We start from the raw sequence: 24,072 nt of genomic DNA on the forward strand, positions 1-24,072 counted from the left end.
TTAACAACTTCTCAGCAAGACACTAGTATATCCCCAGAAAGTAAAGACTAAAGATATTGCGGGTATTGAGGGTGTGCTTTTGCGTTGCTTTCTTCAATGATCTGATTTGTCCTTTTAAATAGAGATGCTACTTGAATAATTACACAGTAATGTCCCAGCCTCTTATTCCCATGAAGGTAGCTGATAAAAACACGCAAATCTTGTGTTTTTGCAGAAACACGAGATTTGTTTCAAACTTGTGAAATATTATAATGTCAGCATAACTTATATGTGTTTGTGTGTGTTTCTTTGAGTCAAAGTCAAAGTGACTAGTGCCAGGGACAGCAGCCATATTTCTCAGCTGGCACTCTGGCTGCAGTCAAAAAAGTCAGTGCCAAGTTTTCTAGTCTCTCTCTCTCTCTCTCTCTCTCTCTCTCTCTCTCTCTCTCTCTCTCTCTCTCTCCCTGTCTGTCTGTCTGTCTCATGTCCTCGTCTTGACCACATCCCCCCACATCCAAGTTCAACTTTGTAAGGAGGGCCTTTTACGCCTCGTTTCTCCCTCGATTTCTGCCCGCCTATTCCATGTTTTCCACTTTGCAAATGCTGCTTAAAGTGTCAGGACAATTTATCACGTGTAATCGTATAGCTGCAAACTGCAGTGGTCACATTTAAATGGATGTGCAACTCTCCAATATCCACTCTTTGCCCAGAAGTGTGTGGATTCCCCTGTTGTACTCGGGTTGGACTGGCCCCGATTCTAATTAGAGAAAATCTGTCCTGTAACACCCTTTTTGTTCAGTACGTCATTTTCTCCCAAAACATAAAAATAAAGCAAAATGTGGGATAACAGTAGATGTGCCCCACCCACGAAGCAGGACGCTGCTCAGAAAGAAGCCGGCATGCACAGCTGGCTCCTCATAGATAAGCAAAGTTTAAGAAGAACCCAACACTGTGGTTTGTAAATCTCAAAATCTCAATATGGCTCAAAAAATAGAGTTATTGTATTACTGTTGCTAATTGTGCAGCCAATTGTAGAAGCCCGGGCAACAACTGAGATAATGCAAGGAGCTAAGTAAACAAAATTAATTAAAAAAAAAGGGCAACATATGCATTTACTGTAGAACTTTAATAAATCCCAATATTAATAAAAATCAATTATTTGCGGTTTGATGGACATTTGCACGCATATAAATCTTTCTTTTTTTCCTTTTCTCATTAAACGTGTACACAACCAGTCCCCATGCTGGTGTGTGAGCTGAGTTTAGCCTCTGCTGTGGGAGCCCCATGCCAATCAGCTGCACTGCATTTATTGGAAAACACCTCTTTCTGCAACAGAACAACTTCCCTCAAAGTTGCTGACATTTCAGGAGACATACGATAGCAAACGCGGGGCAAAAAAAGTTTCCTTTTTCGCTTTGGAAAAAAGTTTTACTCAATAAACACAAAGTCTATGTAATATTTCAGTGTAATGAACTTATCTTTGATGAATTTTATAATTAGAATATGTAAATGGGAGTTTTCTGTCAGTGTCTGTCAGCGTTTGATGGGTTTTTATGTGCTAAATAGCTCAGCACTCAAGATTAAATTTCAAAGTTTTATTTCCCTTGATTTACTCCACACATACTCTGCTGTCAAATGGGGCAAAAAAAGGAAAGCATCCAAACTTAGCTAAGTTGTTAATTAGAAGTCTGTTGTACATGTTTCCTGAAACTATGGACCTGCTCAACACACGGTCCTTTAAACATCTGTCATTGTAAGAAGTGAATCCTTTGCAGCTAAATCTCCACTTTAGTGTATAGTGCACTAATTGCATCCCTATTTAGACTGCAGCGTGATTGCAGAATTAGCTCTTATTTCCATGTAGATACCACTGTAACTAAGGCGCTCATTGAAATTCACAGTGTGGAAAGGCAATATTGGGACTGTGTTGCTTCATCGCTAAATTGAGCAAAATGTGTTCTCTGAAAGGATTTTTGCAGTAGAGAAAGCCACACTGTCCCCGGGGAAATATATCAACATTTCTGTGGTGCTCCTGCTAAAATGACTATGTAGCCACAGGCGTCTGTGCGCAGTCTCTCTACGGCTCTGTTGTGGAATCCACGCCGAGATAATGGCGTCTAGACAAATTTGTCACTGACATTTTGCATGTCTCTCTCAAACAGAAAGGAATACAAATGAACGATGGCCCTGTGAGGGTGGCGTTCGTTCTGTTGTGTCTAAGGTGTTCATCTTACTATGCCAGCTCTCGGTTATCATTAGGGGAAGGTTCTGTGCGCTTTCGGTTTATTGTGTGTATTTATTACTGAGATATATTGACACCTAGAATGAGGGATCATGTTAAAACTCTGAAATATTATTTCAGCGGCGTGTTTATTCAGTTATCAAAAGCTTGCGAAGGTGTATTGAGGCTTGAATGAATGCAGAAGGAGGAATGTTTTGCAAAACATTCGCCTTGTTTATGGCAGCTTACACTGTGCTTGATATTAACCATTAACAAAATACTGCAGATCTGCGCAGTGGCACGCAAACCTCCAGGGAAGGAAGATAGAAATTCAAAATCACCAGGTTTATCTGATGCATAATCCTGTGCACAAATCACAAGTGATAAGGCGGGAGCATCGGCGAGGCCCACTGCGGCGGTGCTGTGGCAGTTAATAAATGGGGGGAGACAGCAGTTACCTCTGCAAACTTTGTTAGAGCTTCACAAACAATAACAAATAAGCATATGTCTTCATGGCCTGGTACAGTCGCAAATAGCTTGTCAGAAGTGTGAACAGAGCAGTTGCCCTTTATTGCTTTCACTGGTATTATGGTGCCTTTGAGTCTCTCTCCCATTCCACAATAAACGAAGAGCTGCTTGCTTACTCAGACCACGTTTACCTTGGGGGCCTGTGTGACTGAAATGCCCCTTTCATCTAGGAGGGATATGTCTGTCTCAATATCCCCATGGTGCTTAGGGCACTGTGCACACAGAGGAGGAGGAGGGCACGAAGAGATAGAGGGTACTGCTATTTCTTTGTCGACCACAGCACATCCCCGTTTGTGTACCCTCTCGCACCCATCTTCCAATCTCTGGGGAAAAGTGTGGAGAATGCAATCAGAGCAGGTGGGGGGACATCTGGATCTGTCTACAAGGCAACAAGGGGATGGTTGACTGGCAGCCCCTCCAACCCTCCTCTGTGTGCACCAACACCCCTCCCCCCTTTACTTCCACTTGTACCTGTCAGCGATGCAGTGGTTGAGATCTCCAAGGTTCGCTGGTGCTTTTCGCTCGCTGCTCACACAATATCTGTTTATCCTTCGCCCCAGTGGCCCCCTCCAAGATTGAACTCACAGAGCGGAGCCGCATTTGATATGCTACGTCAACACTTTCTGTGTTCTCAAAGGCTCAACTCTTAAGTTCTGACATTGTTTAACTTGTAGGCAATTTTCTAAAACACACTTGATGAGCGTGGAAGTCTAGCTGATAACAGCGTAAAGGACAAAAATGCAGCGGTATAGTGAGGTACTAGTGATTCTGTTTAGCCTTGCCAGTATGCATAAATGTGACCTTAGATGGGCTTTCTTTAGCATGATCATTAAGTGTTAATTGTAGCTTCAGCTGATGGTAGCACTTTCCCTGGTTTACTTGTTGCTTACTTTTGCACACAGAGTTTTCACCTGTTAAACACAAGCAGGAAATCACCAAATTAAGCAGAAGTGGGCTGGATGTGTTGTAGACACCAAAAGGAAATCAATCATTGCTCATGGTGCATGAAGTATGCGAGGAAGGAACTTGACTTGACTGCTCTTCATTTACGATGTATAGCGATTGCTGCCCGAAGAGAAGATAGCCGTGAAAGCTTCTCAGGGTTTATGATATAAGACGATGGTTACCGGGCAAAAAAAGCTAAATGAAATTTAACGCTGCAAGCGTGACACAGTGACACATCTCCAGAGAAATTTCCTCACCCTTTTTAAAATGTAGTTCAGTTGTGTCCACTTTCAGTCTTTTGAAAAGAGCAGACAATAGTTACCTTCATTGAGTAGCATTCATAAACCAACTAATAATAGAGCCAAAATTGTGATACAAACATTCATGGTTTCATGTTGCTTTTACATCAGTGATGGTTTTAGTCATTATCATGCTATAACTGTATTTTTTAATTCCTTTTTTAAATGATTAATCTGAAACAAGCAAAAGAGCATAACTTTTTGCTTGTCCAGCAAAAGAATAAAGCCCATTAGAACATTTTTCATGTAAGGAGTAGTCACTCCAGTCTGTCTTGACACTCTTGACATTAAACCTGCTGTGGAAACTAAATTTTTGGTGGGCATAACATTGTTTTTAATCTTTTAAGTTTGGATGAAATCCATTTATGTGCTGTGCAAGCGTTCAGAAGGTGAAGCAGAGCACATGCAGGAAACCACATCAGCAGGTAGCGTCTGACATTGCTGAGGGAAATTACATTCCCCTCCTGGTCCTCCTGTCATTTACCTTGAGTCGCAGTATGACGAGCCTTTACATTATTAAACACGGTGCACATGCTCCTCCATCTGTCACCGTATTGGCCTCTCTTGCCTGCGCTACCCGATTGGCTCAGCTTGTCATCAATCATAAGCTTCTGGATTGGCCTGGCTTTGAGATCAATGGTCAGACTGAAGAGTCGTTCTGACCTTGGACTCATCGCTCCCATTCAAAACAAACTCCATGGAAGGAGCAATTCAACTTCAAAACTAACAGATGAGTATTTATGAGGGCTGCAAAGCCTTCGACCTAAAGCACTTACTCGCTACCCATCCCTGTCTCTCCTCAGTATGGCATGAAATTAACTATATGCCCGCAGAGTGGGCTTTTCTTCCTCCAATTTCACTTCTGACAAGCTGAGGCTAATGGAGGCGGTGCCTTGGATTAATGCCTCAGCATTTTGGTTAAAACACCCTCTCATCTCATCTGAGTGAGGTGTTGAGCTGTTTGTTGGTGTCAGTGAATCACTTTGCCCTTCTGCATCAGGCACAAGTCACTTTAAAAGGCAATTAGTCACGAAGAGCTTCTGTTCTGCCCAAGACAGATTGTTTTATTGCGAACAGTATGGAGGTGTATTAATCTGTTTTCACAGACGTCTCGTTAAATTAATATTTGGGCACCGCTGAGGCTTTTGTTGCTTAACAGTAGCTCAATCTGTCTCTGAGGGTTTACTTTGAGAAATCCAAGAAACGGAGAGTTCTTTAGGCTCTTCAGAGTTAGAATATTAGTGTTTATCATGGCTTTCAACAGCACTTATAATAGAAACTCTTCAGGAGTAGAAGATGCTGCTCCCTGCAATGGAACACTGATGAAAATCTGTTGGTATTCAAAATGAGTGAAATTATATCACTTCTTCTTACATTGGGCCTTGAACGCAACTTAGTTTTATGGATCTGTCTCAAACTAGTAGCATAAAATTTGTCTCAAAACCCCAGTTGTGCGTGTGATGTGATCTGTGCGTATCAGGCGATTCACATCCATTTAAGGTTTTGTAAGTGAGGGATGTTAGGTGTAGTTTTAGACATCTGTATGCATAGAAAGCTTTTTGAAAGAGAAAAGTATTCGATTTATGATGTTGAACTTAATAAATTGTGCGTAAATGATCAGTATTTTTTCAGGTTTGGATGTACTCATTTGTAAAATAGTTTTGCGTGCAGTGAAATAACTTGTATATATTTATGTGTGGATTGAATGATGCATTTGTGAGTGCTCAATAGTTACACACAAGCTTTGTAAATCTTCATTTAAGCTTGTGGATCATAATGTGTGCATTTGTAACAGGGGCCAATCCATGACTGATAGTGTTTCACTGTGTTTGTGCGTGTGTGCTTGTGTGCGTGTGTCCGATTCAGTCATGGTGTTACTACATTAGCAGTATGTTTAAGATCTTTATCATGGTGAAAAATGAAACTTTTTCCAATCAGACACTTTCCAGATGGTTTTACATGGTGGTTAAAAATCTGGAGGTACTCCTCTGCATTAATAATTCCATTTTTTTTCTGACAGCATTCACAACACCGCTGACTGAAATACAGCTCCAGACCATGAGAGAGCTTTCGCCGTGTACTTAATCTATTACACATTACTGTACCACATTTCATAGCATTCAGTTCAATAATTCTGTGTGCAGAAGCAGTTTCACAGCCGGTCTTGAGGTGACACGGTCCTATTTACTTAAATTGCAATGAACTGCGTCTTCTCATACCACAAAGCTTAACATCTTTGTGTGAACACAAAAATCAATGAAAACATATAAGTCTAACCAATATTGCTCCATCCGAAACTTTCTGCTGAAAATAAGTCAAAGGTGAAAATGAATTATTGCTTGCAGTAAAACAAGAGTGGTCAAAAAAAATAGACTGAATCATGTCTTTCTGCCTTTAAAAACAGCGCGCACAGAGAGCTTTGTGTGTTGAAAGAGGCCATTGCTCTCCAGGCGTGATTGATTGAGGTGCGCCATGACACTTGAGCGCTTTTTTTTCAACTCAGCACAGCGTGAAATGTAGGTTGAGCTTCAGCATATTGTCATGTTACTTTGTGTTTGGGGACTCTGTTGCTTTCTGAAGTGTCAGTCATTGTCCTCCACGTATTAAATATGAAAAATTTCCTTGAGTGTTCCCACATCAGCTCCTCTTTAGTGTGTACTTTACTGACTCTGTTCTCCTCTAAACCGCTTTTGTAGTAATTGAGATGAGCCACGGGAGACAAGAAACTTGGAGCCAAGTCAAAACTTTCATCTTTTATTCACAAGCCACCGCATGAATGCCATTTCAGTCTTCTTCATCTTCTCAAATCCTCCCTGAAGATTCTTCTTCTTCTTTTTTACCCGGTGGTATCCCGACACATGGACCTGGCATTATATTCTGATAGTCCTATTATTAACAATTCCAATAAAATATAACAGCAGCGAATCATTCAGACATCGGTTTTATTATGAGCAATGGGGCAATTTGGCATGTGGGTGTTTAAAGAAGTCCCATCACTTATCTAAATAGCACAGAGTCATATGCAGAATGTCAAGTTATTAACTATGGCTGTAATACAAATTCAATTCAGAGGCCAGATTAAATTAGGAAAATGCTGAACTGCTTGCTAATCAAAAAAATGGAAAGCTATTTTGAAATGGATTTGTACTGCATCACGGTCATTTTTCATCTGCATGATTTCGAGCAATATGTTTGCTTCCTGTTTTTTCTCAGAATCATGCTTAGATTACATTTTCCAGTTGGGCATTTTCCTCATTTAAAGCTTTTGCAAGAGCCTAGAGTGCATATTTTTTAAAATTCTTGTGATTTTTTTTAACTGATTATGGTTTTCATTTTATGTCTGACTCTTCTCTTAAGCAAAGTAGCCTTACCTGGCTCACTATGGCTCCATCCAGCCTCATTCTCCAAGACAATATATTGGAATTGCCTTCAGTGCTTCTTCAGACCTCAGGGACTTTTTTCATTTTGTCTCCTCGCTCCTTTCTTGTAATCTGAGGGGATTGAAAAGTCAGGGCTCAATAATGGAATTAATGGGTTTGAAGGGATCAGGTGGAGGACAGTGCCCTTATCCAGGTGTTAGTTAACAGGCAAGGCGTATGGATGATACTGTTAACCATCGGCTCCGCTTGTTATAATATTTAACGAGTTTTGATGGATCTTTAACTGGTTTTGTCACACAGACACATGTCACAATCGTCTTATACTAGTGAAACAATAATGAATATTTCTGATTAACCTTTTGAATAAGCACATGTGATGTTTATAGCTCCATTTAAGCATTAACACAAATAAAAAGAGCTTAAATCTGTGTACTGATTGGATTTTTGTCTGTTTACAAGGCAACGGAGGAGTTTGGGCAGCTTGTGGAATGCATTTAAGGCATTTCTTCACGCAGTTTGTTTATTTATCAATTCGATACATGATAATTCAACCAGGAACTCAATTGAACAAGTTAATTTTGTTACTTTAGCTTTCACGATTGGAATGCAACTAATCACATGGTCTGCTGAATCTGTAAACTATAAAATATTAGCAATCTAAATCCAAACGTGGCATGCTGAGAAAATGCTGAGTTTTATTTTTATTATTATTATTATTTATTTATTTCCCTTTGCAGCTACGGTGACTTTTTCTGTGCATTGAAACATCAACATCAGACATCAAGATGAAAAATTGGTCGGTGAAATAGGTGAACGAGGAACTTCTTATGTTTTTACAGCATGACATTCTGAAAGATCTCTGAAATTGTTGAAGAGTTGGTTTTACTCCTGAATATCAAGACTATTTCCCATAAATTCTGAAATGAGGCTCAGGGCATTTATTTACCTCAGCTGAATAGAAAACTGCTCCTTTATTTAGATGCCTTGGTATACAATGTTCCTTTTTTTTGTTGTGTGCATTTTTTCCTAGAGGCTCCCCTGTTCCCTGTTGTTTACAGTCCACTTTGCTTCGGCTGCTTTTGTTATTGTGAACCTGTAAACACTTTCTGCACAGAATATAAAAAGCCTTTCAGCAGTTAAATGTGCTTTATATCTGCAATTTCCTGGGAGGCATGTCCAAAAGAATGAGGGGGGTGAAAAGAAATTAAATTATCGAAAATTATGAGTAAAACATGAAAAAAACAAACAAAAAAAACCCTGAAATTCTTTTTAACCACAAACTATGCTATTTCCCAGAATGGAGAATCTAGTCACACTTACCATCTAAAATGTGAAAGCTTCTCTTTTGTGTGTCTTTGAACTCTTCTGGTAATTATTAATTCAGGTAGAAATAAAAGTGTGAAGTGTGTGTGTCATAAGTCAAAAGTGCAAAATGTACTCACAAGCAAGTCGTGTTATGCTTTAATATTCTCATATAGGATGATTCTTGTGTTCCTCTGTGTGCAGAACTAAACAGACACCAGGGGAGTAACAGCTTCTCTACTGCAGGGCAACTGCTGTTGAAGTTACCTGTTGGTAACCTGACTTCTGTCAGTCTGAGGGGGTGCTGAACCACAGGAGGAACCATAATAATAATAATGGATTGCATTTATACAGCGCTTTTCTAGGCACCCAATTCCACTATTCATTCACTCTCACATTCACACACTGGTGGAGGCAGCTACAGTTGTAGCCACAGCTGCCCTGGGGCAGACTGACAGAAGCGAGGCTGCCATATCGCGCCATCGGCCCCTCTGGCCAACACCAGCAGGTGGTAGGTGAAGTGTCTTGCCCAAAGACACAACGACCAAGACAGAGAGCAGGGGGATCGAACCGGCAACCTTCCGGTTATGACTGTTATGACTGATCACTTGCAAAGTAATGACATACATGACCTGCTTGATTGGCAGCTTCAGTTAACTGTGACAGACTAAGTTACACTGTGGAAACAACCACGGTCTAAGCTATATGCTTGATCTGGTAGGTGTCTCTGGTTGTACTGACTCTCAGTATTGCATCTTTGAGCGCTTCTGCTCCTGTCCTATTATGCAGGGATTATACTTGGTTCCTGTACTTTTGTAGACTGAATAAAGTTGCCCTTGAAAGTTAACAGGGTCTGGCCAATATCGTGTAAGCAAATTAAACTCAATTGAAAACTTCCAGAAGTTTCTTATCACAAAACTTTGTTCTGCCCTGGGGTAGAACATTCAGCCTTTTCCAATCCAGGCTCCGTGCCACTCTGGTGTTCTTTCACTGCTTCTCATTTAGTACCTTTTGCCCTTGCTACTGTTGGGCATGTGTACGACCGGTCGTTCTACTTTCCCACTTTGGCTTACCATGCTGTAGCTATAAACGCTACATAAATTTAGATTGCGTTGTGCCCAAGACCAATCTTCCAAAGAGGTGGCGATAATTTATGAGGTTCAATTCATGGCACGAATACATCACCGCCACTTTATTACAACCCATCACAGGGACTGATTAAATTGATCTGCAGATTGGTGGACAGCAGCAGACACCTCATTCATCGAGGGAAAACACAAACTCAGTCAAAAGTTCCTTTGATGCCAGGTATGATGCAATAACTCTAGCCATTCAAACAGCAGATGACGACTTTCATACATGCATGAGCTTCTGTTTGGTGCATTATGGTGCATTCCCTGTATTTATTTTAGCAGCAAAGACATTTTTTCTGCCTCCCGTCTGTTCTTGTGTTTCCCCTCACCCTCCCTTCTTTTCTTTCTGTCTCTTTACCCACCTGCCAACTCAGACACACATAAATGCACACACACGCACACCTTTGCCTCACTAAAGCAGCAATGAAGATGTAAAAGAATGATCTTTGGCTGCGTTGGCTGGCAGATGTCTCTCTCTCATAGCCAGACCAAAAGATTATGTTAAAACCTCCAATTTAGTTCAGGTGCTGAACCCGCCAAAAAAGAAAAAAAAAATAGCCAGCCTCTTGTGGGGAAGAGCTTAGTAGGGAGGGAGAAAGGTAGGGACAAGACTGAGAATGAATCAGGGGAGGGGAGAGAGTAGCCGAACGCACAGACTGTGTGCAGCTACTACAAGTGAGAGTTCGAGAAGACGACTTGTCTTGGAGAGACAAAGACTGATAAACCCCATAAAGGAGCAGAGTCAATGAGAAAGATCGAGAGGCTGAGAAAAGTCAGAGAGGGATAGCCAGAGTGCTGTGGAGGAGAAAGGGGAGAAGTGTGTTTGTGTGTGATGTGTGTTTGAGGAGGGGGGTAAGCGCGACAGCCGGAGCGAGTGAAGCCGAGGAGCACACATTTCCAAAAGAACCCATCCTGGCAAATGGATCACAGTGCATCAGACAGCATCCATGCAGCTATGTGATTGATTGGCTAAGGTGGAAGTGAGCCTGGAGTGTGCCAGTCAGCTGACAGAAGGGTCTCAGGCTCGGGGAAGGGGGCTTCACTAATCCTCCCACTTTAGGTGAATTCTCCCACTCATTCGGCACTTGTCCAGAGGACTTTTTTCTGTACTGGAGAAAAGGAGAGCAGAGGAGCAGAGCGCAGGACGAGGTTTCAGTGTCACTTCAGTCATGTCAATGCTAATTGTCACCCAGCAGATCGATACCACCACCTCCAAAATGGTAAGGCTGAAGCTGCACTCATGCTGTAGTGTGCATACTGAAGAACTGTTGAGCTGGATCACTGAATGCGGCTGCAGCTTAGCATTTCTGAGTCCATGCCGCTTCTTTATTACTGCTATTTAAGCCCATGTGGTTTGCATGATGCTGTTTCACTAATCAGACTTTCAGACTTCCTGCTCTTTTGTCATTTTTTTAGCTTTGAATTGTTGCCAGTTTTCTGTCATTTACAAAAAAAAAGAAGAAGAAGAAAGATCACATTTAAAAGCATACTCACTGGCAGGGCTCTCATTTTAATGAAAATATTAATCATTCTCTGGATTTCAAGCATGAATCTGGTCCGTTGTGTCAGTCGACATGAGCAACCCACTGGGTCAGACCACTGGACTGTGAGTGTTATATTGTCTGGGTACAATGACAGGATGACTGCATCATTGATGGCTAGTGCTGGCCCCCCCTCCCCAGGGCTCCCATTCATAACTCACTCACCATATTTCAAGGCTCCTGGGTTAAGGTGGAAGTTAAATCAGGCTCTCCGCTTGTCTCATAGTCACACTTGTCAAGTGACCCTGGGTTCAGTGGCTGCAACAACATTTTTTTCATGGGTTTAGGTGGATTGCTACACTCTGACAATCAACAGTTTAGTACCGGTAGCCACTAAATGCTTACATGCACTGCAGAGCGACACAAAAATCCAATAAACTGAGGAGAAGCTAGAGTAATATGTGGCTACGGTTAGATGTATTTGCATTTTTTAGACAGCTAAAGTCACCTCGAGTGGTGTGTGAGCAACTGTGGTCAAGTTGCAAATCTTTAATTAGCTTGAATAAAATATTAGTTTTCAAGAGCTGACAATTGTAGTGTTCACTAAATAATCTTACAACATGCACTCTTTATTTAAAGTGCATGTCAAGAAAGATGATGTGCAATAAAAAAAAGAAAAAGCATTTGTAAGAGAACGTCAATTGGTCTGGGTCACTTGTTAAATTCCTACAATTTACAACAACACCTTTTTTTTTTTTTTTTAAATCCCATATTTAGTCCCATATTCAGCGATTTATAGACCACACCATTTTGGGAAAGCAAATAAAGTCCATTTTTAAAAAGGATCCTGCAAACCAGAATCACCAGGCTGACTCAGAGTGTGAGGTGCATCACAGCTGGAGTGTCTCCTCTGACTCATAATAATGCAAATAAATAGCAAATAAATATACAACTATGTATAGCTACTAGCTAGAAACAGCTCTTCCAGGCTCCATTGGTAAAAAAGCATTTACAAAAGTAGGATTTTTAGATTATGGTTACAGAGAACAAACACAAAAAACAAATTTGTTAGATTGTTGCATTTATTTCCCACTGCTCCTTTTATATAATTAGCTCATTTCTGAAACTAATAGAATTGTTACTTTGAGAATTTTCAGATTGATCTATTATTATCATTATTATTATTATTATTATTGATAGTTTGTGTCGCGCACACTGTTAACTATAGGTGTAGGTGCTGGTTTATATTCAACACGGTAGATTTTGCCAGCCCAAAGCAGCAAAGTAGCTGCTTTTCTGAATTTTTGCTCATTTTGGCCATGGAAAAGTATTTTATTTTCAGTTTGAAAAAATGTAAAGAAACCCATCAATCGTTTCCTTCAGGCTGCATCCGGATTCATATCTTGACAGGTTTCCCTCCCCATCCTCTCTCTGTCCTCTTAGACACCTGAATCCGCAGGTCTCAATGTGTTTCACCAACTAGTCATCACTAGCACACTTTAACATCAATATACTGAATCCAGTGCTCACCTTCCCCATGTCCCAGAGCCTGGTGGGGTCCAGCCCTTTGATACATGCAGATCAGATGATTTACAGCCCGTGAGCCTCAGCCAGGCCTGTCTGAGAGTTTTGATGTGCCAGATTTTAATACAGAGCTCCTTCATACCTCCCGAGGCAGACAACACATATCACTACTTCATGTGAAGATGTCTCATTTGCCAGCTAATGCATCTAATTCCAATCACTTTTTTTCCCAGTAAAATGGTTCCTATGAACTATTATCCCAAATGGAAATTTCTCACTTTAAAAGGCAGAAATGCTTCACTTGCTAAGTAAGAAGCAGGGGGAGGGGGGAGTGTGCAGCAGAGTGTGCTGTAATGACATTTTGGTAGAAATGTATAAATGTTATTAGAAAACACTTTTTGTGGTATGTGGCAGATTAGTTCAGTAAAAACGTGGGATATATTAGAAAAAAAAGCGAGACTCAGTATTGATTCTTTTGGAAATGACAGATGATTGACTGCAACGCAGCAAAGGCTGAAATATGAATAAGCGATTTTTTTCTGTGGACATTTGTCTCAGACGCAGCTCCTCTGTGGCATTTAAACCTTACTTCTCCTCAAACAAATCAATAATTACTTTAAATCCACGGGTTTTCTATATGTTTTTTTAGTCATTCACACAACCTTTTCACTTTCTGAGCCAGAATACCAAACAAAAAAAAAAGCTGAGTGGAGAAATGACTAATGTGGAATTGAATGTATTGATTTTTCTCTGCTAATTGAAGCCATGGTTAATGCATTCTGGCCAGTTCACTTGGCCTCCAGTCAAAATTGTGACTGAAATCCTCTAGTAAAACAAATTAAAAAGCCATCAGATAATGACAGCAGGTTGTTGTAGTAATAACAAAGCTTTTTCACGATCATGGATTTGAGGTTTGTGTGTGTGCGCGTGTATACTGTACGTGTGCGGCAAGTTCAAATGCCAAAAGTCTAGTTGGGACATATTTATTAGAACTTTTCATTCTTTCAGACCCTTTTTTTTTATCAAACCTTTCTTTCTTTCTTTCTTTCTTATTTGCACCATCCATTTTTATCCCATTTCTAAACACGTTCCTGGCTTCTGTACACCTCATGCAGATATAATTTGAGGGACATCTGGAGGTACAAATTAACAGAGGGCTTGGGCGTATGCTGTGCTGCAATAAGCAGTGCTTGCAGCAAAACAAAGAAAACAGGGAAGTCGAGTAGCTAGGCGCCTGACTTCTTACTGTAGATTAATACTGTTCATCTGGTAACACTTCTGTGGAAGCAACTGGTACAGTATTAAAATAAATTAATAAGCTGCAGCCCACACGGTGAACAGCTGAGCATTGTTAACAGAATTAAAACTGTACTGGAGATAACCAAAGTTTTAAAATACGCATGTGCCAGACAGAATTTGGACGAATGAATGAAAATGTGTTTTTGCCATACATAAAATTCATCCCAAAAATACATTTTGGAGCCACTTATTGCACATAACTGTTAAAAAATAGATTTTAGCGATTATGATTTTATCTTAAAAATATCTATGTATAGTGTTGAAGAAACATCAGCTGAAGCTGAACTAGGGCTATGCTGTACTTTCGTGTAATACCAGTTTGATGGTGATGGTGCAGTGAATTAATGCAACCTTTATTAAACCTGTTTAGTAAAAACGGTTCCCTATATACAATGAAGACTTACAGTAAACAAGCTTTTTGAGGAAATGTGGATAAAAGCACACATCTCTAAACAGTTCAACGCATTCACAGGCAAACCACTGCCCCCTGCTGTTGAGATCTTATTGAAAAATAAATCATGGTATCTAATTGGACATAATTACTGTTGTTACAATTTATGACTATTTCGTTTTTACATATTATCATATATTGTCACACATTGTCACCATGAAGAAACTGTGGTCTACTGTGTAAAACATATCTTCTCAGTCAGGAGACCAGTTGTTGTGTCTCATTTGAGTGTTTCTACCTTTGTTTGGAGCCCTGCATGCTGAAAAATGACAGTTTTCTCAGTCTGTTTAAATGGGATCCAAAGAAGTTGAGACCACGTGTCCATATGGGATGAGTTCAGAGGGATGCCCATTTCACAAAACACCATGCATGCTGACAACGACTGTTTGGCAGGGCGTGGTCTGTGGCGCTGCTGCAGGGGAGGCGGACACACCTGAACGGCATCAACTCATCACACCTCCACTACATTTAGATATGGACTGGGTCCTGAGTGAGGTTGTTGGTGTTTGTATGGGGCTGACAGCTGAGAAGGTGCAGCTGAGTTGGAAACGACAACCGAAATAAAGAACGATGCTGAAAAGTGTTGAAATGTGCTCGGGTTTGTTGTGCGTCTGTTAAAGTGGTGCCGAAACCCAGGACGGGAGCATGGCGAGACCACACCCCACCACAGACTGCTTTGACATAGCAGCAGTAATAGACACATCAGAAATGAAAACTGCATAATTTTATAGGAACTTAGTTGTAACTAAAAATCTGGAAAACAATTACAGTTACTGATGTTTTTAATAATTTAATTCAATTTTATTTATATAGCCTTAAATCACAACAACAGTCACTTCAAAGCGCTTAATATTGTAAAGTAAAGACCTCACAATAATACAGAGAAACCCCAACAATCAGATGAACCCCTATGAGACAGCACTTTGGCGACAGTGGGAAAGGAAAACTCCCTTTTAACAGGAAGAAACCTCCAGCAGAACCAGGCTCAGGGAGGAGCAACCATCTGTTGCCACCAGTTGGAGGTTAGGGCCAGGCCAGAAGACATGCTTTGCAAGAGAGCCAGAGATTAATAATAACTCATAATTAAATGCAGAGTCGTGTATAAACACAGAGAAACAAATTATGTACTGCAAATAGCTCATTCTTGAACCCAATGGCAACCAGTAACTCAACTAAAACTGTGACTTAACATAACACACTCAGTTTTATACATCACATAGCTTTAGCATCTAGATAACATCTAAAAAATTGTAATTATAACAGACACCTTGTAATTTTTCTTTCTGGGATGGGTTACTCTATTGAAATGATAACAAAAGACATGCTAAGTGTCTTGGGAGTTGTAGGCCTAACACTGAAGCTGATGAAATGAGAAAAATCTGATCCAGACAAAAAAGTTTTATTCATGTTTAATTTCAGTCAGTACTGAAAGTACTGTTAGATAACATAATAATTGTTAATTAGCGTTATGAATTGACTCAGATGTTAAGAGTCAACTTCAGTTGAAAAGTAGCCCAATGCTCTTATCCATGATTGAAGCAGTCTTACTAATAACACCTTTATAAACCTTTTCAGTGTTACTGTAATCTTTTAAAGCTTATGTACATATTAGCTCTGTGGGTGGCTTGAGTAAAGGACTTAAAGAAAATTACAGTTTACACTTACAGTTCCTTCTATTCATGAAAATAGTTTGAATGTTGAAATTGTACTTACTAGCCCTTTAAGCAGCACAAAACAGAAACACTATTATAATGGTGATGGAAAGTTTTTAGGTTTTAGTTAAATATAGTTATTGTTTAGAATGATGCTTCTTCAAAAAGAGTCATGGATCATACAGTAGCTAGCAATAAATCCAGTACCAGGCCTTGGTACTGGATTTCTTTGTTTGGTTATTGCTGAGCTGCCAGAAAGATAAATCAGCCCTCAGCACACAGACTCTCTACTTGGACCACCATCTCCACCATACGTAAAATGATTCTGCTGGTCCTATTTGGGAAATGGGATCCAAGTCAACAGTGAAGCCTGAGATAACAAATGCATTTTTCCCCCCTCTTCCTCTCCAGCCCTGCATTTGCAGATTACCTTTGTGCCTCTTACACTTGATAGGCACTCATGTTTTACCCATCGTTACGGCTCACACCCGCTCACAGCTCCTGGCTCTTTTTCTATTTCCCCCCACTTCAGCACCTCCTTCCTGCTCATGCTGTCCCTCTAAATTTCCTGGGGACTTTATCTTGCCCATTTCAAATAGGATTTCGACTCAATTCGCCATGCTTCATGTCACTTTGCTGGCAAATCCACAGTTGATATAGACACATCATAAAAACTGCCGCATGAGCAAAATATGATTTGTCAAAACTTTTTTTTCTTTCCCCCCCTCCTCATGTTATTTGTCATTTCCGAGATTTGTTTCTCCTTCCCAGTGCTCTGATTCGTCATGAGAGATTGCCGCCCTGGCGCTGGGGCAGATGGGGAGTGTCGATCAAAGAGCAATGTTGCCTTCGGATTGGTGTTGAGGCGAGTAGGTGGTTTCACAGCGGCAAGTGACAGCACCTATTAATTTGGCCATTTAATTTTAAGTCCAACAGCGTCAGGCTCCACCACCTTCAATCTCCCCCTGTCATTCAAAACAAGCCTCAAGCCAACAGTCACAAACACACACGTATACACACATTCCCCAACTAGCATGGAGAACACAAAAAAGGTTTTTAATCTAAAGCTGAAACTTCTGTGAGAATCCAAGAACCCAAGAAGAAGCCTTTAAATCAATCAGGCTTTTAACCTACCACATTTTAAACTGCAGCTGCTGCATCTTGGAGATACTTAGGGACAGATGCCGGGGTGCATTTTCAAATTGGGTTCCCTCATCGTCAGCTAGAGGTCCAACAGACCCGAATGTCTCGGATAATGACTACTGATCCTCTCTCTGTGAAGCTCAGGATTGGAGGTGGAGCTTTATGACAGTATCCTCAGTGAGAAATGGACTGCAACAATGAAATGTGACACCACCGTATAAATTCATGAGTTCTCGCTCTTTCTTTCTTCCGCACCTGAACTTTTGCTCCTGCTGTGAATGCCTGCTCCCGTCACACCATCAGCTGGGGGATTTTCTTTTCTTCTGACAAGGTCAAACGTGTCTTTTATTTGATACATACTTGGAAGACCTCGCCTTCTCTGTTTCAACGTTTCCAGCTAGATTGATTGCTCCAGTGCCATATGTGTGAATGTAATGAGAGCAGCACTGTATGACTCTATTCATTCTCATTCTTTTTTAAGTTCATCTTATCCTAATTTGTGCAAGTTGTGAGATTCAATTTTTAGAATGGATTCTTATCTAAGAAAGTGTCCCTAAGGCCCCCTTATCCCTAATGGATTGTCATTCTTATGGGTTCCTAGGGCAAAAATTTGAGGGTTAAACTTCACCTTTTAAATCATGAACTTTTAATACCTTCGACATTTATTCCCTTAGCATAAAAAAATTGATCTTTTGTATAATTCATGTTGCTTAAAGCTTGTCAGAATGATCGACCGCCTCCCTTGGCACACATTAATTGCTGTCTGGCAGTCCAGCAGCTGAAGATGTGCTGGCAGTGACACAGCTTTTGAAAATACTGTGGACGGCGACCCAACAACTCCCTCTGCCACCTTTACTGTGGCAGCTGCTTCTGCACTGCCTTCATTTTTATGATGGAGGAAAGGATTTAGAGAGTGCAGCCCTCCAGAGTAGTTCCAGTCCGGGGAGAGACATGTGGCCTGATAAGTATGGCTCTTGCACAGCAGCATGAAATGAGAAACTATCCATCATAAATCATGATGGCTGCTTGACAGAATGGGATGCTCCGGCAAATGAACTTGTGAGTGTGCTTGCAGTTTTTGAATGAAAGCAAAATTGTCATATTGATGTTTTTCTTTCCTTAGGTAGCTGAGTGGCATTTATTTACTTTAAAAAATATAGAAATAAATATTTGAAATGAAGTTGCTCTTAGCCACTAGACAGTAGTGAATTCTTGGCACAGAAAGAATCCCCCCAACACTTACACATCTGGGAAGGTTGCATTTGTGATTGCAGTTTGTAGGTCTAATTTAAAAAGAAACAGAAGCTGCTAAGTTGTCTCTGTTCTGCTTGGTTATCAGGCAATATCGTTAGGAAAGGTGTATTTTTCAGTATAACTGACTTTTTTTAGCTTCTCTCATCCTTTTAAAATCTTCAGTGTCCCGCTCAGCTAATGTCAGCCAGTCTTTGCCCACAAACAAAATACTCTGACTGGGATTAGAACATGCAACTCTGCCCTCTGCTGCCCAGATTTAGCGCTGATCTGCTCACAGCACTGCTGCATTTAGCTCTACATCCAGCAATGGGGAGGCCCAGAAATAATCCAATTTTGTCCATATATGATTTTAGTCAGTAAGTTAATCGGATAGCAGCGAGTCTAAGTCAGACCACAATGCCAGTCTGGAAAGTTTCTTTCCTTTCTTAATTGTATTAATAATTATGCTGAGGATGTTACTCAGCCCACCTTAACATTAACTGCATCAGTGCTCTCAGGATTTCCTGCTGTTTGACATATCTTGCTTCACAGGCTTTTTTCTCTTTTCTTCTCCTTCTGCTTAATCGCATCACAGTACCTAAAAATTGAATTCCATTTCTGGGTTGTCTGCCACAGTCTGAGATGGATTTGATGGGTTGAAACACATTTTTGGGGGGGTGGGCATGAGTCTGTACTGTGCAAGTTGGAAGCTGTGGCAGTGTGTGCCTGTCTAATCTTTTTTTAGGAAGTCATCTTAATTAAAGGGTAAACTTAAACAGATGTGGGCTGTTATATGTGAGGGGTGTTTGCAATTCATGTGGCGTTAAGCTTCTCCTTGAGGACTCGAGAACTTGAGAGGTAGTTGGGCTGTGGTGAGTGGATGAGTTAGTCTGTGTTTGGCAGAAATCCCAGCATGCTGAGCTTGTTTTTTTTTTTTAATATATTTTTATTGATTTTATAATTGAGTAGCATACAACAATCACCTTCAAAAAGAACACAATAGAAGGTGAACGGCAAGTCAACAAGGTGGTGATACATCATACATAAATGTCAAGACAGAGTATACTTCAATTAAGGTTGTCCATCAGGCTAACGACCGGTTGCCAAATCTTATCAAACACACTCTCTCGGTTAGACAGGGTAAACCTGATTTTTTCCAGATGGAGTACATTTCCAAATGCTCTCAACCACATTTCGAAGGTAGGGGGTTTATCAGACTTCCAGCAGAGAAGTATCAGCTTTCTAGCCACAAGTGTGGTCATTGACACAACCTGCATCTCCGTCTTGTCCCTTGCCCATCCCAGTTCACACACCCCGAACATGCTGAGCTTGTTGAATACACAGAGGGAGGTGTTCTGTATGCTGTGACTACTCACAAAATCAAATTAGATGACAGATTCCGGGTCTGTTGTATAAAATGAGTCTCCTCGAGCTGGCACAGCAAAAAAAGAAGTGTGTCTTAGAGGCCAGTCAGCATCGCAAAGAAACTGTTTTGACTGCCTTTAGATGTTTTCCTTCTTGAAATTTAAAATGTGTAATCGTTTACTTTAAAAGTGGCTCTTTTTTGCATTTCAAAACATTCAAAGTTGTTTCGTTTAAACAGATACACTGATAATTAAGCAATCATTTAATTCATGTCTTATGTAAAACAAAAGAAAAAAAAAGGAAAAAAAAGCCAAACATTTATCAGGTACAGCATCTCAGATGTGAGTGAGGATATAAGAAAGTAATAAACAAGACAGTGAGTGTCCTTAGGATTTGGATGGCTGCTGAGATGACAGCAGACAATTTGAAGTGGTCCCTTTGGGCTCCTCGAAATTATACATCATTATTCTGTTAAAACAGGAAACCAACAGGCAGACGAGTCAGTAATAGAAATAATTAGCTTGATGTGTGATTTAATGGAGCTCCAGGCTTAAAATGCAAGTTTATTCTGTCTCAAAGGCGGTGACTCGTCTCATCTCTGTGTTTGCAGCTTGCATTTTGCAAGAAAACAGTATTTTTGTTGTTTAATAGGAAAGCAAATAAGCGTCTCTTGTCACCTGTCACCTGTCACCTGAAACACAGAGGGTGTAAACTAATATGGAAGATTGGGACCACAGGAAATCTCACTGAGTGATATCAGAGAAACCAATCTTCCCATTTTATGCTCTATGAAAACCTGTCTCCTTGAAAATATGTCATGCCTGTCTGGGTCTTCTGCGCCGTGGTCCACATGAGGGCACTCTTGCTCTCTGCAAAGCGGCTCTGTAACCCAAATGGAGGCAAAGATTAAAAACAAAACAAACAACAACAAAAAAACCCCAACTATTAGATTTACTAGAACCTGATCTATGTGCCAAGTCAATCACCGCAAGTTTTCACCGCAAAACCTGCACTTTAATGTGTTAAGGTTGCTTTGTGTCGTTCGCAGCTGTTTTGCACACCACCTGGTGTCTGCGAATACTTGTAAGGCAAAGCCCCATCACTCCCTGGACGTTTATCAGCCGTCACCTTCTTTTCTACCACAAGGGAGGGAAAGAGAAGCGGGATATCAACCAGCCGAGGCTGGCTTCTCCCCTTTTTTTGGTGCTCGAGTCAGCCTCCTTGTATTTGCATCAGTTCGGGATCAAGTTGGGAAAGTGTGGGAACTGCGTTGCTGCAGGATCGTTGAGACCCGACCGGCGAGCCTGAAAGTACGTGCCATGCATCCTGAACACAGAGTGATATTTTTTTTTCTTTCTTTCAACTGAACCAGAGCGTCGTGTAATCGAATCACTCCAGCCATAGCGGATCGACCTGCTCGAACTTTTTTGTATATGTGTGTCCGCGCGCGCGCATTTATTGATTGAGAGCAGAGCCAAGTTATCCCTTCTTTATTTTATGACAAGCAGTCGACATGGCGTCACTGTATCAGAGATTGACCGGCAAGATCAACACGAACAAATCCTTCCCCAACCCTCCAGAGGCGAGCCACCTCCTCGGGCAAAGTGTGGAAGGGGAGAGTGCGGCGCAGAGCCAACGAACCCGGTTTCAGCAGCACGGCCGGCGCTGCGAGGACGAGGATGTAAGAAACTTAAACTGTAGTCACCTTTACTTGTCCGAATGCATTTTCTGACCACTTTCAGATAGTTACAGTGCCCTCTAAGACACACTAAGCGAGTTGGATATTGGCGTAATATATGGAATTTTGGCGCTAGTAAATCTCCCAGTCTGTTTAATGCCCTTCTGCTTGCTCTCCCCTTTTAAAGGCAGACTTGTCAAACTTACGTCATCCCCTCAATGGTTGGCTTATCTGTCAATAAATGACGCATCACTTACGTCTCTTGAAAAGCAACGTGCGTTCTCTGGCGCCTTCTGGTAACTTTATAAACCTTACAAATGGCTTCTTAGTGCTTTGACACCTCCGTTAGAGGTTGTCGAGTGTTGCTTATTTGTCTAGGGATGCTACTGTAACCCAAGTGTGCCTTACAATTAGATTAGAACTAATGTTTAAATCGTGACTTACAACAACACCCCCGCCCCCCAATCCTCCATGCTGATTGGTTTTATTGGGATCTGCGCTAATCATTATGTGTCTCCTAGCCGTTCTTCCAACCTTCTCCAAACATGTTCGCATTTTTTTTATTGTCGTTAAAAATCTTCAGTTCTGAAACTACATTTGTTTACCTAAGCTTATTTATTTGTGGGAGTGGTTTTTACAGACTCGTTTAGGTCGTCCAGGCTCTTTAAAATCTACTTTTGACCGTTTAAAGCGCCTGTCTGAGCCTGACGTGATGCCAAACATGAAAGTGGTGCTGTCCATGGTGCTGAAACTTGATCTTCCACTCGCTGCTGCCGCTCTCCGCAGTGCTGAGGGAATAAATCCACAGAGCAGGTTTAATGGGGCCACTTAGGTTTGTTTGTCTTAAATTTATTAAAATACAAGCAAACAAAAAAAAAACAAGCATAAAAAACACTATTTTTGTATTCTCGTAAACACATTTAAAAAAAAAAATCTTTGCACTTAAAATTATAAATTTAACCGTGAACTGAGGTGGACCACATCACCGTTAAACAGATACAAAACATATAGTATGAAAATTATTCACATATTTTAGAAACATAAAGAAACATTTGATATTATTTTTCTTGATTTAAAAATATAATTGTTTTCACATGAAACAAGTAAACAAAATGAACAAACAGGGGCACAAATATACTGCAAGTGGGTCAGTTTATTTTAAAAAAAATAAAGTTTTATGAAACAAATATTGCCATTTAATAAAGGAGCTGATCTACTGTCACAAAAAGATGTGGTTAAAAATGGTACTTTATTGCTAATTTTCTAAATCTTATACCCTTTTAGAATAAGAATTAAAATAAAGCAGCTGCGGTCAGGTGGCAAAAGTAAAGCTGTTAATGGAGAATCCACAATTTGTCAAAAAGCAATTTGCCAAAATAAAAGTGAATCTATTAAAAGACAAAGAAGGACATACTTTAGTCTAGAGTTGTGAATGGTTTGAAGATCTTCAGACTTTGAAATCAAGGTTAGTCCAGATTTTGGAGTTAAATCTTATGTTTGCTTTAATGGCTGAAATCTTGACAACATTGTTTTGTTTTGATTTTTAGTTAAACTGAAAATGCAAAAATGTTTTCACTTTCTTTTAGTGATACTTTCTTGCCTGATAAATTTCTAGTTATTCCCCCTGTCTAACTGTATGTCAACTGCAGGATACAACCTATACACCATCATAAGCCCAATTTGGAATATGGCTGCATCAGAGTTAGTGGTGCTATAAGATAGTTTAAAAAAACAGAACTTTTCTGTTTTCTTTTCTTTCAACAAATCTGTCTGGCCTGTGTAGTCATCGCTCAACCCTGGTATTTGAAATGAAATTAGCTTAATCAATGTTGAGGTGGTAAAACATGCAAGGTGGTAAAATTTATTTATTTATTTTTACTCTAAGGTGACAATAAAGAAGCATGCCTTTAATCCCCATGTATTTGAGATATGGCTGACTTTGAAGATGGAGAGATTTGGTCTGTTAAACAATGAAACCAACTAAGTGCCTGTTAGGTTTTGGTATATTTAGTTTTGGAACTTTCACATTGGAATTATACATACGCATGTACAGATTGGTGACAAAGAGTATAAGGTGTGTTAGTACGGTGCTGGGTCGTGACGTGCCACCAGAACAGCTTCATTGCCCCTCAGCACTGATTCTAAAAGTCTCTGAAAGTACTAGAGAGAAACTCATTCGGTGTTTTGAAGTTGCCGAATAAGTTGGTATCAATCTGCATATGATCCATGTCGTGTTCATGCTGATCAAGTCATTTAGTGACCCCCTATTTCCTGTGCATAGAGAGAGATACTGTCATCCTGGGTAAGATCACTTCACTCAGGGCAGAAATATTTATTATAGGTGATTACTCAGAATGCCCAGCTAACCTTCCCACTACAATATAGAGCCACTGGTTCCAGCTCCACTTTATGCAGGGGTCTGGATCAAGCTTTTTTTTTTTTTTTTGGTGTGTTTCTAT

The 24,072-nt window shown here is 40.4% G+C and overlaps 1 protein-coding gene across 4 annotated transcripts in view; it reads left to right on the forward strand.

Moving 5' to 3' along the window:
• Nucleotides 1-24,072, forward strand: part of LOC113029320 (dipeptidyl aminopeptidase-like protein 6) — a 261,437-nt gene that overhangs the window by 58,832 nt on the left and 178,533 nt on the right. Inside the window, exon 1 of one of the 4 annotated variants that reach the window (XM_026180143.1) lies at nt 9,264-11,007. The exons of 2 other annotated variants lie outside the window; for them this stretch is intronic. In XM_026180143.1, coding sequence (XP_026035928.1) covers nt 10,957-11,007 — 51 coding nt within the window. In that variant the 5' untranslated portion in view covers nt 9,264-10,956. Of the gene's footprint in view, nt 1-9,263; nt 11,008-20,082; nt 21,617-24,072 lie in introns of those variants that run through there. One more of the 4 variants, XM_026180138.1, reaches the window with a different exon arrangement.

Source organism: Astatotilapia calliptera, chromosome 9 (assembly GCF_900246225.1).
Source record: "Astatotilapia calliptera chromosome 9, fAstCal1.2, whole genome shotgun sequence".
In the NCBI taxonomy this organism is placed as follows: Eukaryota; Metazoa; Chordata; class Actinopteri; order Cichliformes; family Cichlidae; genus Astatotilapia; species Astatotilapia calliptera.